We start from the raw sequence: 13,451 nt of genomic DNA, 5'->3' as shown, positions 1-13,451 counted from the left end.
TGCTCAAGTCGAAACTCACTATGTCGAACTCTGTTATCTCGATGATCTGGTTATGTTGAACTTTTTTCGACTTTTTTTCTGTTTAGTTTCTACATTTTTGTATTTCGTTTATATCGAATGTTCGTTATCTCGAAGTATTTACCGAGGTCCCAACGACCTCGACATTGCGAGTTTTGACTGTATGATGATATATTTGATGAAGGTTCAACAGGTTCAATGGAACTTTATTTTCTTCAGGTTCAAACATATTCCGAAAAAAACACAATTATATGATACGATATAGAAAACAACGAATGACTCAAGAAACACGTGTTCAAACTAAAACCTACTTAAAGCATTGATAAAGTTATTCATAAGATTTGATCAACTCGACAAAACTTAAGATGATCTTCAATCAAATTGACCTTTTCAACCACCACCGTTTGAATGCCGGGTTACATTCATTAAATCGTGAAGGTTACCAACAAACTTAGTAATAAATCGGACACCAATAAAACATCAATCTCATCTGAACTTATTGAATCCGAGACAATGCTGATATCATTTGAAAACATGTTATGTATTATTTACTATAACTAGTATGTTAAATAAATGACCAAAAGTTAAAATCCAAGAAGTTATTAAAGTTTTGTTATGTTTTCTCTATTTCAAAGAAAACTGGACGTAAATGGATTTTTACAATCTGTGATGGCTCCCTCGAAAGTATATAATTATGTTCATTATTTTTTATTAAATTTTAACATTTTCTTTAAGTGCACACAAACACCTTTCATAAGATTCCAAATAATATGGAGTCACCCGTCATCCAAAATTCACGTTATTTGTATCAGATATCTTAATCACACAAATTATCGATACAAAAAAAACTGCTGAGTTCTCTTGTGTTTTTTACGTATATGTATAACTATCTACGAGGTCACAAACATAAATTTGCGTAGGTGAAGAAGCTTTTTCATTTTGATTTAATTGATAGTATACAATTGGGTGCTAACATTGGGTTTAAAATAAAACACTATATTGATAAAGCCATTCGTACTTAAATACACAAATTTCATCATAGATCGTTTTCGTTAATAGCGATTAAATAAGATCGAATTGACATATATTGTGTGTATATATTGGAATCGATGCATTACGGTTCAACGCTGTATTAACATAGTAGGTCAGTGCATTATTTATTCAGTCGGAAGTTATATTTAGCTTGGAAGTTAAGACTCTGAAACAATGTTCAATATGTCCTATGTTATATATGTAATGGTTGATAAACGGCGCCGATGTGCCCTCTGTCCATAATGGCACACCTGGTTTGTGATGGCCCGAGGACATATGTTTTTGGCAAAAAGGTACTGCAATTTATTAATTACAGTATGTATGTCAAGGGAGATCACTGTGTAGAAGATTAAGTATATCGAAAAATAATTCAATATTACGGAGTAATTGCTAACAAAGAAAAGACACGTAAACAAACATATTTATTGACAAAATCGCCATACCACGTACATTTGAAGCAACTTTCAAATGACAGATCGATGTATTGATGAAATGAGAAGATTACGAAATACAATTATTGTTAATAAATTCTATACCATCAACATGAGAGTAACAAGAAAGTATTTACACCTTCATGAATTGGCTTGTCTGTTAAGCTTCAAGTAACATTTTGTTTCATCTTAATTGTGTTGGTTTTTTTGAATATTAGATTGAAAATGTTCATAAAAACGATGAATGACCTTTAATGTGTACTGAGCATAAAAATAAAAGACTCTGTTCGACGTAAGCAATTTTGTATCGTTGCTGACGACGTTGCTTGGCATATATACGACTGTTACCGTTACAGTGGGTGCGTTTTAAATGGAGTTGTCTTATTGTTCACTTTGGCACACGAGCTGGTGTGCCGATGGTGAATAATAAGCGAAAGTTCATATTGCCGGATGTAAGAGTAATTAAATAATATATGTAATAGCAAGGAATTGTACATGCGTATGGTTACTTTGTATGGCAAAAACATACATATTGATTTAATAATAATGTATCGCTTGCAAACAAGTATAGTAATGAAGAAATAAATGAATTGTATACTTTGATAAACACAATATTTGAAACATGTATTCACAATTTAACATGCAATGGGATTGACCCTCGAGTTTTATCAGCATTAGTTATGGCCAGCTCCGAAACTTCATATTCAAGGTATAATGATAATAATACAAATGCTGTTATATATATATCGAAATGGTAGGGGTTTTGGTCCAATTTACGCCGTATTAAGCCATTTTGACCGGCTTGGGCTCGGCATTTGTTCACCATATTAATGAACGTATGAGTAAAAGCACACGATATACACACGGCGTAAGAAATATTCTGTTATGGCTTATTCATGGAAATAAGCTTTATAAATGAGAAAATCAAGCAGGTGACATACATTCTGAATTGACTTCTTATTTATTATCTATGAACGACGCATTAGATTACAGAATATGTTTACTTTATAATGTAATCAATTTGAACATCAACTATTTTAAAAAGATGAATTAAACAAATTGGTTTTCTATCAATAAACTCAAACTAACAGATTTCCGGACTGTTTAATTCAAGCAGTACAAGGATTAACACAACATATTCAAAAATAGAAAAATCCGCTTAAGTAAAATACATGGAAAATCCCTATATGAAACATGCACCTCCCTGCTCATGGAATAAAATCATGGTATTTTAGACAAATGTAAATGAACGAGTCATCTGAAAAACACTTTCTATAAATAGTTCCGTCGTTCGAGGTTATACCGTCTTGAAAATTTTATCCCTTGAATTCAACTTCCGTTTCTTCCCCCATCTCTTCATCCAATTCTGTGTTCATTGTTGTAATTTTGATTTCCGTCCCACCAAATTTATAAATATGTTTGTAAATGCATCCTTTTTCGAAGTCTTCCTCGCGGATTTTGAATGTGACTTGACCAATTTTTGTACATGAGCTATCTGTTGTGAGTTCAGTATCCGGAGATGTTGATATAAATATTTCGGACCTAATTGAATTCTGCGTTTTCACAATTGGACCAAACAAGGACCCATCAACCACATCATCGACGGGTACTGATGTACCTTCTTTAACGATCAGAACGAAATTGTCATAGCATCTCATATCACCGTTTTTGTCTAACTCTCGGAGACCAACTTTGTGAGAGCATGATTTAATGTATTTGTGTGTGATATCAGTGCCATACGTATATTTCACAATTCGTGATTTTACAAACAAAGGATTGTATGCGAATTGCACAGCCCCCTTAGAGACGGATAACTCTGCCTCTGGTGGAATAACTACCTTTTTATCTGTAAACGTTTTCTTCACTGCGTTTTGAAGCACGATTGATTGAGAAAGTCCACCGACCATGAGAATGACACTACAGTTTGACATCGCAGTCTTCCCGAGCATTTCAGACAGCTGTGCTACAGTGCTTTTAACAGAATAGTCGAACCAAGATACTGTGACACTGGGATCTACTCTAAGCTTGTCATTATGTGCAATGACTTTGCCTTCATACTTAGAATTAGCAACAGCTTCTTCAAGGGATCGTCCTGATTTTGATTTGCTCAGTTGTCGCAACGCGTATCCAATTATAATGGTTATTGTTTTGCTTGAAGAAATCTCTCTCTTCTTCAGTTCGATTATTTCACACAGGTCTAAATATTCTTCCATGCTCTTTTCTTTCAACTCTTTAAGAATGCCTCTACCTGGATGAAAATTATTTAAAAGTTAGTATTAGCTGTTTAGTATAGGCACTTTATTCGACTCAATGTTATCAGTCTCGTCCAAGCTCCTCAGAACATCCCATATTGCTTACAATGCTCCCAGGGAGTCTTAGACAAAGCAGAAGTAAATCCTAACAGATTGTGTATTTTTGTTAATATTTGCAAGTTCCCTTCCTAAATATGTTTAATGACAGACAAGGGTCCCGTTTCAATAATGATCGTAACTTACCAAGCAACAATCTGTTTTTGGCGTAACCTGCGTTTCTGCCCATAACTTTATGATTGGACACAAACACTCTTAATCAGCGTAAGGTTTACGACTTAGACATATTATTTAAACGGAGTCCAGTACCTTATCTGTTTTAATGTTTTACTTCAAAGTTTTAAAACGTTTCAACTAGGTAGGAAAATCTGCGATATTGGTTTATGGGTTCTCATGTAGGTTATCAAAAGGCAGTAAACGTTCCTGTAAACTGTAAGAGAGAGAGAGAGAGAGAGAGAGAGAGAGAGAGAGAGAGAGGTATAGGTACTAACAATGTGCTGTTTAAATACAAATCTCGACCTACCGAATATGTCTTCAATGAATTCCTCGATTGCTTCATCAACTCTTGTTCCACCCCAATCACCACCACATGCCTTGTGTATTTCATGCACACTGTCTGCATCTATTATTTCATGTACAGTCATGTCGACCGTACCACCTGCAATGTGAGTAATGACCATTTTCATTTATTCATATGCATTTTTATCTCTAAAAAATATTTCAGGCCTTATGGCATGTGTCTCTTTTGAATATATTTTAATGTAAATAACCATTTATAACCGTGTTCATGTTCATCGTTTGGGCGATGGTCTGGTCACTAGAAAGAGCTTTCAAGTATCATATCGTCCCGTAAAAGGGCCGAGAACATAACTAGTTTGCTTATATATAGCATATAATTTGATGTATTTTGCTCAAGAAACCCGATGCCTGTAAAGATCATACGTACCACCGGCATCTAAAACAGCATATGCTGATCCTCTTTGCATGTGCTTGAGACAATCGCCTTCATGTCCATCTATCGGCAAATTCCGACAATATACTGCAGCGGTTTCTGGTTCAATTACTATTTCCAAACGTTCTGGTGGTATACCAGCCTAAATGCAAAAAAAATACTTTTCGAGTGGCATGGATATATTTCAACAAAAACACAGAAGTGGGACAAGGCTGACATAAAGAACTGCGCTAGTGAACAAATATTATCCAACTCTCTGTGAATCAGGTCATTATTATCGAGGATGGTAAATTAAATGTGTATAGAAATTATGTTCATAATTGCTCTCAATTTATTCGCGGAACAAACATCATTTTCCCTAAAACAAGTTAATTATGTTACTATAGTCGACGTGTTATAATCAGTTAAACCCAGTGACAAAATAATTTATTGATAAAATAAAGCAGAGCTCACCTCTCTTGCTGCCGACTTCATGAAACTTTTTGCTGTGTCCGTCCAAATCGCCGGCACAGTCAAAATCCACTGAATGTATGATTCAATAGATGGAATCAAAGTTCCCTTTCGAATAGATTCTATTGCATCGTTCTTTAAATACCATATGGCCTTTGTAAAGACATATTTTGCATTAAGAGTCTTCCCCGAAATATCCTCCAACTTTTCATCGTCTTGTATTGACTGAAGTCAAACAATAAATTAGTTTATTTTTAACAGATTCATTCACGTATTCCAGTCAAGTCAAGTTTTCTTTATTCCATTCATTCCAAGGGCCACATACTGAACTATTTTTAAACAAGTTTAATAATAACACACTGTTTGTAACACTTAGACACTGTAATTAAAATAAAACAATGGACACTATGGTGACTAGCAAATTAGCTTGAACCTAATTACTGGAGGTTGAAAAAAGAAATCCTATCCTTTGATTTCATAGGCTAAAAAAGTTTCTTTTGCAAAAACGCGTTCGTAACGCTATTAAAATTTGCGTAATGGTCTGCTTGGTAATAAGAATTCTAAATAAGTTTAAATCAGCGTCAGTACTGTTTAGTGTCTCTTCGAAGTATTTGGTAAAATCAACATTGATCTATATTCTTTCAAATTATTGACCGCAATATGACACACAAGCAATCACCTATGGGCGTGAGAAATAATTTTGAAAAACTGTAAGTCATCTCATAATACATTTATGTTCCAAAGATAAGCATATGAGCAAAAATAGCTGGTATCATTCTCTAGGATCAGCTTAATAGATAAATGACAAACATAGGTTTAAGGAACGTCTGTGGAATAGTATTTAATCAGGAATTCGTGAGAGGAAAAACAAACATACATGTACAATATTACTTACTGTCCGACGGTGAAGATTCATTTTGAATCTATAAAAGAAGAACCATTCCGTAGCTTTGTTCACATTTTTTTCACATAATTCTGCGTATTTCCTCTGAGCGGAGTATCCAAAACTATGGAACTTTTTGCCGCACGGTTCGATCAGCACGGCTGTCGGGGCTACATGTAAGATGGAAATTAGTTTAAATTGAATATGTCAAAATTTACACAAGTTGATAGTCTTGGGTAGATATGATATGTATCGATAATACTTAAAATATGTCATATCTGATTGCAATATGTATTTCTTGTCCGAGTACATTTCGATTTGGAACGAATATTCCCAAAACACCCTGCGGCCGTATAGTATAGAGCGTGAGGAACAAATAGGTTCCTGTCAAATGACTTCCCAATTTGGATTAGCTTGTCACACGCAGAGTACGTGCAATTGTTTATACTACATGGACAAATTATAATTATGTCTAAAAGTTATGATAATCAGCGCCACGCACGTATATTCCGCGGGGATGTAGCATTTCAACTCACTATTTTATGGCAATGACAATGTCTTGATACTTAAATTCGAACCTTTTTCAGAGACTCGGTTTTCTGACTGCCAGTTCTTTGCTCGTACGCTATTTTGGTGTCTGTTATAGTCATGATCAAAACAGTAACACCAAGTAGAGAATGTTGTCCCAATATCAAGGCTTATTTTCAGGAAGTCCTTCCTGTCTTCTTTTCCTGAAAAGCAATGAAGAGTGAAATATGCAGCATAATAGCTTTGTTTAAAAAAATAAAGAATATAATGCATAAAAAGCTGACTTCCGCTTCATATTTGTTTCCGGTTTCATTTAGTTAATACAACGTTTAAGAGAGGATGTAAATAAGGATCTTTATAACTCCTTGCGCTATGTGTCTCTCGTTTAGTTTAACTGTTAGGCTTTGAACCCTGTACCAAGCAGTCTCTGTAATCTACATTGTATTGTCTTTGTAATATTCATTTTTGCTTGAAACCTCTTACCTGTTCTTGTTTCTTCTTTTTTGTATCTCCCTGTGTCCTTAGCTGCCATTGTTTTGAAAAGGAGGTTGCTCACGTGTCGTTCACATGAAGAGAATCAGCTCATTTTTTTCTGGAAGTTTATGTTATATTGTCTTTATTTATAAATCAAATCAGACAGTAGACTTTCCATTGTCATGTCACAAAGTTACTTATCGCGTCTTCGTGTTAGTTTGTGGTTTGCTCTGAATGTCGTATAGAATTGAACAGTTAACACTCTTGAAGCCACAATATAATATCACCATATATACAATGAATATTGAATCTGCGTCATTGACTGAGTATTTGAGTAAATGTCAAACGAAAATGATATGGGCCGTGTTTACGTGTGTGTTTGTGTGTGTGTATATATATAATTATATATGTGCATGCTTGTATTATGGTATAAATGAGTGAAAATATTTTTTTTGTGACTACGAGTGAAAAAAAACAACGATCTTACACTGAATTCAACAAATTGTCTTTTTTACATGCATTTATCGTGTTTTTCAATATATTTTACCGCTGGATTTAATTTTGTTTGTCGACAGTCCCTTTCTGTGGCCTCTTTGCGAAGAGAAGAAACTGCGGCCTAACCGCTATGTCAAGGTTATATCCTTTTCGCGCGAGCAGTCCGTCCACTAAATAAGTTCACACTTTATGGAAATGTTTATTGGAATTCAAATTATTTCTAGATAAAACGCTACTACCATCAACAAAACCTATCATTTTAACCATTATTGAAGCACAAAACAAGTATTTAATCAAAAGCATTTCGGAAACAAAAAAATATAGAATTATATCGCTTAGAAATACAATCAAATGAATCTTGAGCATGTGGCACTTTTTCTACATTCAAAAACAATTACAAAAAATATTTAAACTTACAAAGATGAACTTATAAAAGTGTGTATGCGTAAAAGCAACGGAAGTCTGTGTTTAGTGTTTTTCGTAGTGTATAATTATCTACTCACTGTCGCTTTCAGACTCTAGATCTTACGGTTTTTTTCGGGGTGAATTATGCTCATTGCAGCCGAAGGATGCCTTTTTGTTGAGACAGCGAATTAGTTTCATATATATTAAAGTTGAATGACACGTTTCCGTTAAGTTTTTGGTTTACGAAAACCCCAGAGGAAATGTCGAGGATGTGCTCGAAGGTGCATTTGAGAAGGATGGAGCGTAGAGATTGAAAGTTTTCTCGACGAGATGTCGGAAAACACCATGGCCTAGTAAGGCTAGTTGGTTTTTAATCTGCTTTAATTGATCATGTTTTTATGGCCGATGATCGGAACTATTTGAAGGCGGGACTCCTTTATCGTTCAGGTTTTAGACAAGCCGTTTCTAAGCATTATTGTTAAAATGAAACATGAATTGTTGAACTGATGACGGTAAACAATTGAAGGAAATTGGTCAAATTCAAAATAATTGTGCATACATGTACGCGGTAAGAGTTTGTAGGTAGAAGTGATCTATCAACTCTACTAGCACATGTGGCCCAGTAAATATTCAACCGATACCTGTCAAGCGGGTTTATTGTAACAGTTTGTTCCATGAAATAGTTTGTTTGTTTTTTTTGATAGTTATAATCAATCGCAAAAATGTTTGTTTTATTTAAACTATTGCATAATTCAATTTTGACAATTCAATACGATTCGACCAATGTGTCTATAACTGCACTACAGACGACAACAAACATGTACTTTACTTGTTACACACATGTACCTATTCAAGTTAAGGGAAGCAAATCTTATAAAAGATGGAAAAAATAGTCCCGAGTTGTCTGTATCTGGTACATAGTGAAATGATAAAATGTTATCATTCACCAATATTTTTCATTCTTTCACCAAAATGCATGAAATAAATTATACCTTACTACGGTTCCGAAAATTGCTCAATAGCTCCATTCCTTTTGTTATCTTGGGTTCACAGAAACACGTGATTTTCTTCATAGAACTGTGTGTTAAATTGTCTTAATAAAAATATGGTACTATGAAGATTATTTTGTTGTTTGATTAAGTGAGAATAAAATAGAAAGGACTTAAGTAAATGTATGGTTAAAAAATGACCCTCCCCAATCCTTGAAAATACCCATCCTTATTTCCCCGTCTGTAATTAAGTTTTCCATTATCTGTAGTTTCATTTAATCTGGATTTGGACTTCATTATTAATATTGACTTTATCTTCTACGTTATGAAAGAATGTACATTTGAACATTCCGCCTGAATTCAGGTTTCGGAAAATACAAAGGTTACATGACCTACAAAGGCCAAAATACAATGGCCTACTTGGCTGGATAAACAATCCTGTACAAAGAAACATAAGAAACAGAAAACGTTCCTAAACGAGTTTGGAAAAAAACAAACAAAATGTGTAAAAAAACCCAGACAACAACCCATAATATTGACCCCAAAGGGATGGGCACAAAAATGCGGGAAACTGACAAAGAGTCATTTCTATGAATGGGACTTTAGTAAACCGTGATGTAACGTTGTAATTGGCCACTCTTATGAACAATAATAATGCCATAGCTTATATTAAAGGAATGCGACTAGTGAGATAAATAACGATGGGAATGCCAAGTATGGCGGTAATTGTCTATTGAATTGCAATGCAGGTTTTCTGTTTTTTATCTCACATTTTTCACACTTTATCCAGCTCATAGTTTTCCATTTTCCATTTATCGCATAAGTTCGATGTACAATCATTCATCTTAGCATCTGTTTGTTTGTTACAAACTGTATTTCGAACAACTTACAATTCGTCTAAAAAAATGGAACATTTCTCTGTTTCCAAGCAACGCAAAACAAGACGAATTCGTTGTCTTGAAGATTGCTATCATTGTGATATTTACGAATCGCTCAGACATTAGACAATCATTGTCTCTTTGCTTTGTCATGATGCAAAGTGTTTGACAGTTGTTGATTTCAGCAAGATATATTTCGAAATGAGGCCCTAAAATAATGCTTTGATAAAATGTATTGCATTACACCCTGTTTGAACTGTAAGTAAGACTTTTTATAATTTTAATATCATTGTACTTTGAAATTTATTTTGTCTTTATCGTTATATGTTGTGTTTTTTCTGTTTTTTTTGTTATATCTCACGACAATCTGTTTAGGTACAAGCGCTATCAAAATTCAATAACAACAAGTTCAAAACATTTGTATCTATGTTTATTTCTGCTTTATGGTGTTTTTGACGTGAACATGTATTATTTTACGTAACAAACATATGCGGATCACGTGAAAGGCAATTGTTAGTGACTTCGTGAGTGTGTGGAACTGTAGATCAGGAGGCCCTCGGAGATATAAGGGATGCTAGAGGATATGATCTCGACGCCATCGGAGGGAATCGGGAGGTTAGAGGAGTGGGTTGGGAGGCACTCATGGTGATCGAGGAGGGTGACACTATCTGCATATGTTCATGACGTTACTTTATAGATAACTACGTGATAAATACCATAAATCATGCGGTACATAGCGAACTGTAGACACTTAAAAACAGTACGCTATTCTGGCAATGAATTGCAGCATCCTCACTCGTTACAGCTCATTCGCCATATCAACACGCCCGTATGCGCACTTCGCGAAATGACGATAACTGGGTGAGATAAATTGCTACAGCATAAGAGAATGATGCGTAGCGATGGAGTGTTCTAATTTTTGTCCTTCCTCCTCTGATTTTTAGTGGAATGAGGAAAATAATAAATAAATGAAGACTCGACATAGTTTTGAGCAAACCAAAATGCCATAAATAATACTGAAAAAGATCAGAAAACTTATCAGTTTCACCTTATATTTTGATCGTATACAATTTGATATGATATCTGCGGCCTAAAGATACAGTATAACGCTAAATGTTAGAAATTAAATATGATTTGAACAATGAGTGTTATCATTGTTTGAACGAAACACTCATCTCCGCATTCTGCATCAGGTGATCGCAGTGATTCACCTTTTTTATAATCAAATAATGACATTTTATTATCGGATCGAGTGTCACTATAACCCATTAAGGTCATATCTTACATGTTGGTTTCATTATTAACTCATGTAGTTTTCATATCAAACAAAGTGGTATGTCTTCAATATATTATTTGTGTTGTCGCATTTTGTATATCCGCGCGATATGCATGCCTATCAACATATACATGATACTGTGTAATACATAACTAATGGAATTGCAATTAGACAATTGGGTTTTTTCGGAGCTTCCACCGCCAAAAAAAAATATATGGCGTACACCATTCTACTACCAACCATAACACTGCCCTCCAACAGATTGATGCAGAAATGTTGGAAAAGGACACATATTTTTAAACTATTGATTCCTGTCTGGCAGTGACGTGTGGTCTTGAAAACGATACTACCGATACATTGGACTGGTCGTGTTGTTGCAATAATTCATGTACTGCCGAGAGCCATTATATTAATGCGTTTTGATTATGAAATAATAAACATACAAACGCATGCTTTGAACATGCTTTTCTATAAAATTTCGGTAGTTCCAAGCAGGCTGCGTCGTCAAAGGACTGCAGGTTGTCTATTTGAGATTTTAAGCGTGCAACTTCAATTGCCAATTTGCTAGATTAAATGTTAAGCGTGTTTCTTTATATTGCAAAAGCTGAATATATTCCATTTCTCAATTATGCAACATTTTCTAGCTCCGTTTTAAAACGAGTTATTTCAAATTGGTGTGCAGTGTTAGTTTGCTTATGCTGATCGTTCTCACTAGTGACAACAAACCAAACTCACATGCGCCCAGACCGGGAATCGAGCCTGGGTCGCCTTTGGGGAGAACTGAGGGTGCTTACCGAACAAATTTACGCGACCATCATTTGACCTACTGATTTAAAAAAATCATTACCAACTTGCATACCATGTGTAAATGGACACCGCGACCCTGAATATAGACTATCTGATCTCATACGTGCCATGACCAACCTGCATACCAAGTATGCAGTTCCTCTGTATTAGCTTTCTCAAGTTATTGAGCGGAAACGTGTGACGTACGGACTGACAGACGGACAAGTAAAAAATAGTATGTCTCCTACATTAATTGGGAAGACATAACTATTTCGTTAAAGGCATGGACATAGAAGGGAATTATTTATATTATATGATCAGGGTTGAAAATTTGGTACTACTTGCATTCACAATCTCAAACACCTATGTCAAACATCCTTTCAGCAAACAACACCCTGTGATAACACGGATACAAGCAAACATGTTAAGCGATTCAAGCGAATCTTCTTCTCAGCATCCCATGAAAAATTCCAGTAAATTTGATTATAATGATACATAGTCTCAAACGCGTATGTCAAGTCAAGCATCCAAACAGTGAACAATGCCTTGTGTGGACATGAGTTAAAAAGAACAGATACAAGAACACATTTCGAACGAACAAGCGAATCGCAGGAACCCACGACTTGTAACACAGTGAGGACGAACAAACTACAACTCTAAATGCTGTCACGTCATTGTGAGTAATAATGATCATACAAATCTCTTACAGGTATGGTATATTGAACAGCAACCTGGCACATAACAGCTTGTTATAACATGAGTTAAAAGGAAGTCATCAAAGAAACTAAAACTGCGTCTGAAAAAAATACCGACGAAGACAAGAAATGACATTTGTCTGAAGATAACACTAATGATGCTTTTGGAGACATTGAAACCGAAAAAGGAAGTTAAATTCAGGAATTGAATCAACCATAAAAACAAGCCCGAAAAAATAAAGCCTTTTATAGTATTGGTAACATAATTATATTGTATTTAAATGATGACCATCAGAAAAAATATACAGTGTTTGTTTTGTTCGTTTTTATAAAACGAAATCGAAAGTAGGAATATATATATATATATATATATCTGAAATTAACATGTACTTTAGCTATATTTTGTAATCCTTGTAAAACCATTTAAATCTTCTATATGCATAAACCGGCATTATTCAATCACGAAATCATTTTAGAAAATTTAGCTACCTAATTCGTACCTTCAAACACAGAAGATTTTCCGAAAAAACTCACACATAATAATTGTTTGCATAGGTAAAACCACATCAAACGAATGCAGCAGACAACAATTTCCTTAGTATATCAGCTCAGTGGAGCTGCAAAACGGTCAATTTTGTACCACAGATTTTTACATTCTTAAGTGCTTGGACACTATATTTCATGTGTTATTTTTCCGTAGTTTTTTTTTACAGCATTTCACTATAAATAAGTGATTTTAACTGGATGAAAACAACCAGAATAAGAACAGTTTAAACATTTTGTGAGCATTCATTATTCTGTTTAAATATTCCATGTAACTATGGCACAACTCATCTTTCCCGCTTTGCAA

General features: G+C 34.6%; 1 protein-coding gene across 1 annotated transcript; it reads right to left on the bottom strand.

Moving 5' to 3' along the window:
- Positions 1–1,499: 1,499 nt before the first annotated feature.
- LOC128239389 (heat shock 70 kDa protein 12A-like) lies at positions 1,500–13,163 on the bottom strand. The gene is made up of 8 exons (XM_052956013.1): positions 13,102–13,163; positions 7,087–7,195; positions 6,654–6,806; positions 6,088–6,245; positions 5,196–5,417; positions 4,737–4,884; positions 4,314–4,448; positions 1,500–3,729 (listed from the first exon to the last, which is right to left on the bottom strand). Exons 2-8 carry the CDS (start codon positions 7,133–7,135, stop codon positions 2,798–2,800), a joined length of 1,797 nt encoding a protein of 598 aa, XP_052811973.1. The 5' UTR covers positions 7,136–7,195; positions 13,102–13,163; the 3' UTR covers positions 1,500–2,797.
- Between the last annotated feature and the right edge of the window lie 288 nt (positions 13,164–13,451).

Source organism: Mya arenaria, chromosome 1 (genome assembly GCF_026914265.1).
Source record: "Mya arenaria isolate MELC-2E11 chromosome 1, ASM2691426v1".
Lineage (NCBI taxonomy): Eukaryota > Metazoa > Mollusca > Bivalvia > Myida > Myidae > Mya > Mya arenaria.
This window is presented reverse-complemented; position numbering and strand designations above follow the sequence as displayed.

Coding starts and splice junctions, on each gene's coding strand:
- LOC128239389 (XM_052956013.1), bottom strand. CDS start 7,135: ATGGCAGCTAAGGACACAGGGAGATACAAAAAAGAAGAAACAAGAACA. Junction 6,246..6,653: donor AAACCGAGTCTCTGAAAAAG/GTTCGAATTTAA, acceptor TCTTACATGTAG/CCCCGACAGCCGTGCTGATC. Junction 4,449..4,736: donor TGCTGTTTTAGATGCCGGTG/GTACGTATGATC, acceptor CTCACATTGCAG/GTGGTACGGTCGACATGACT.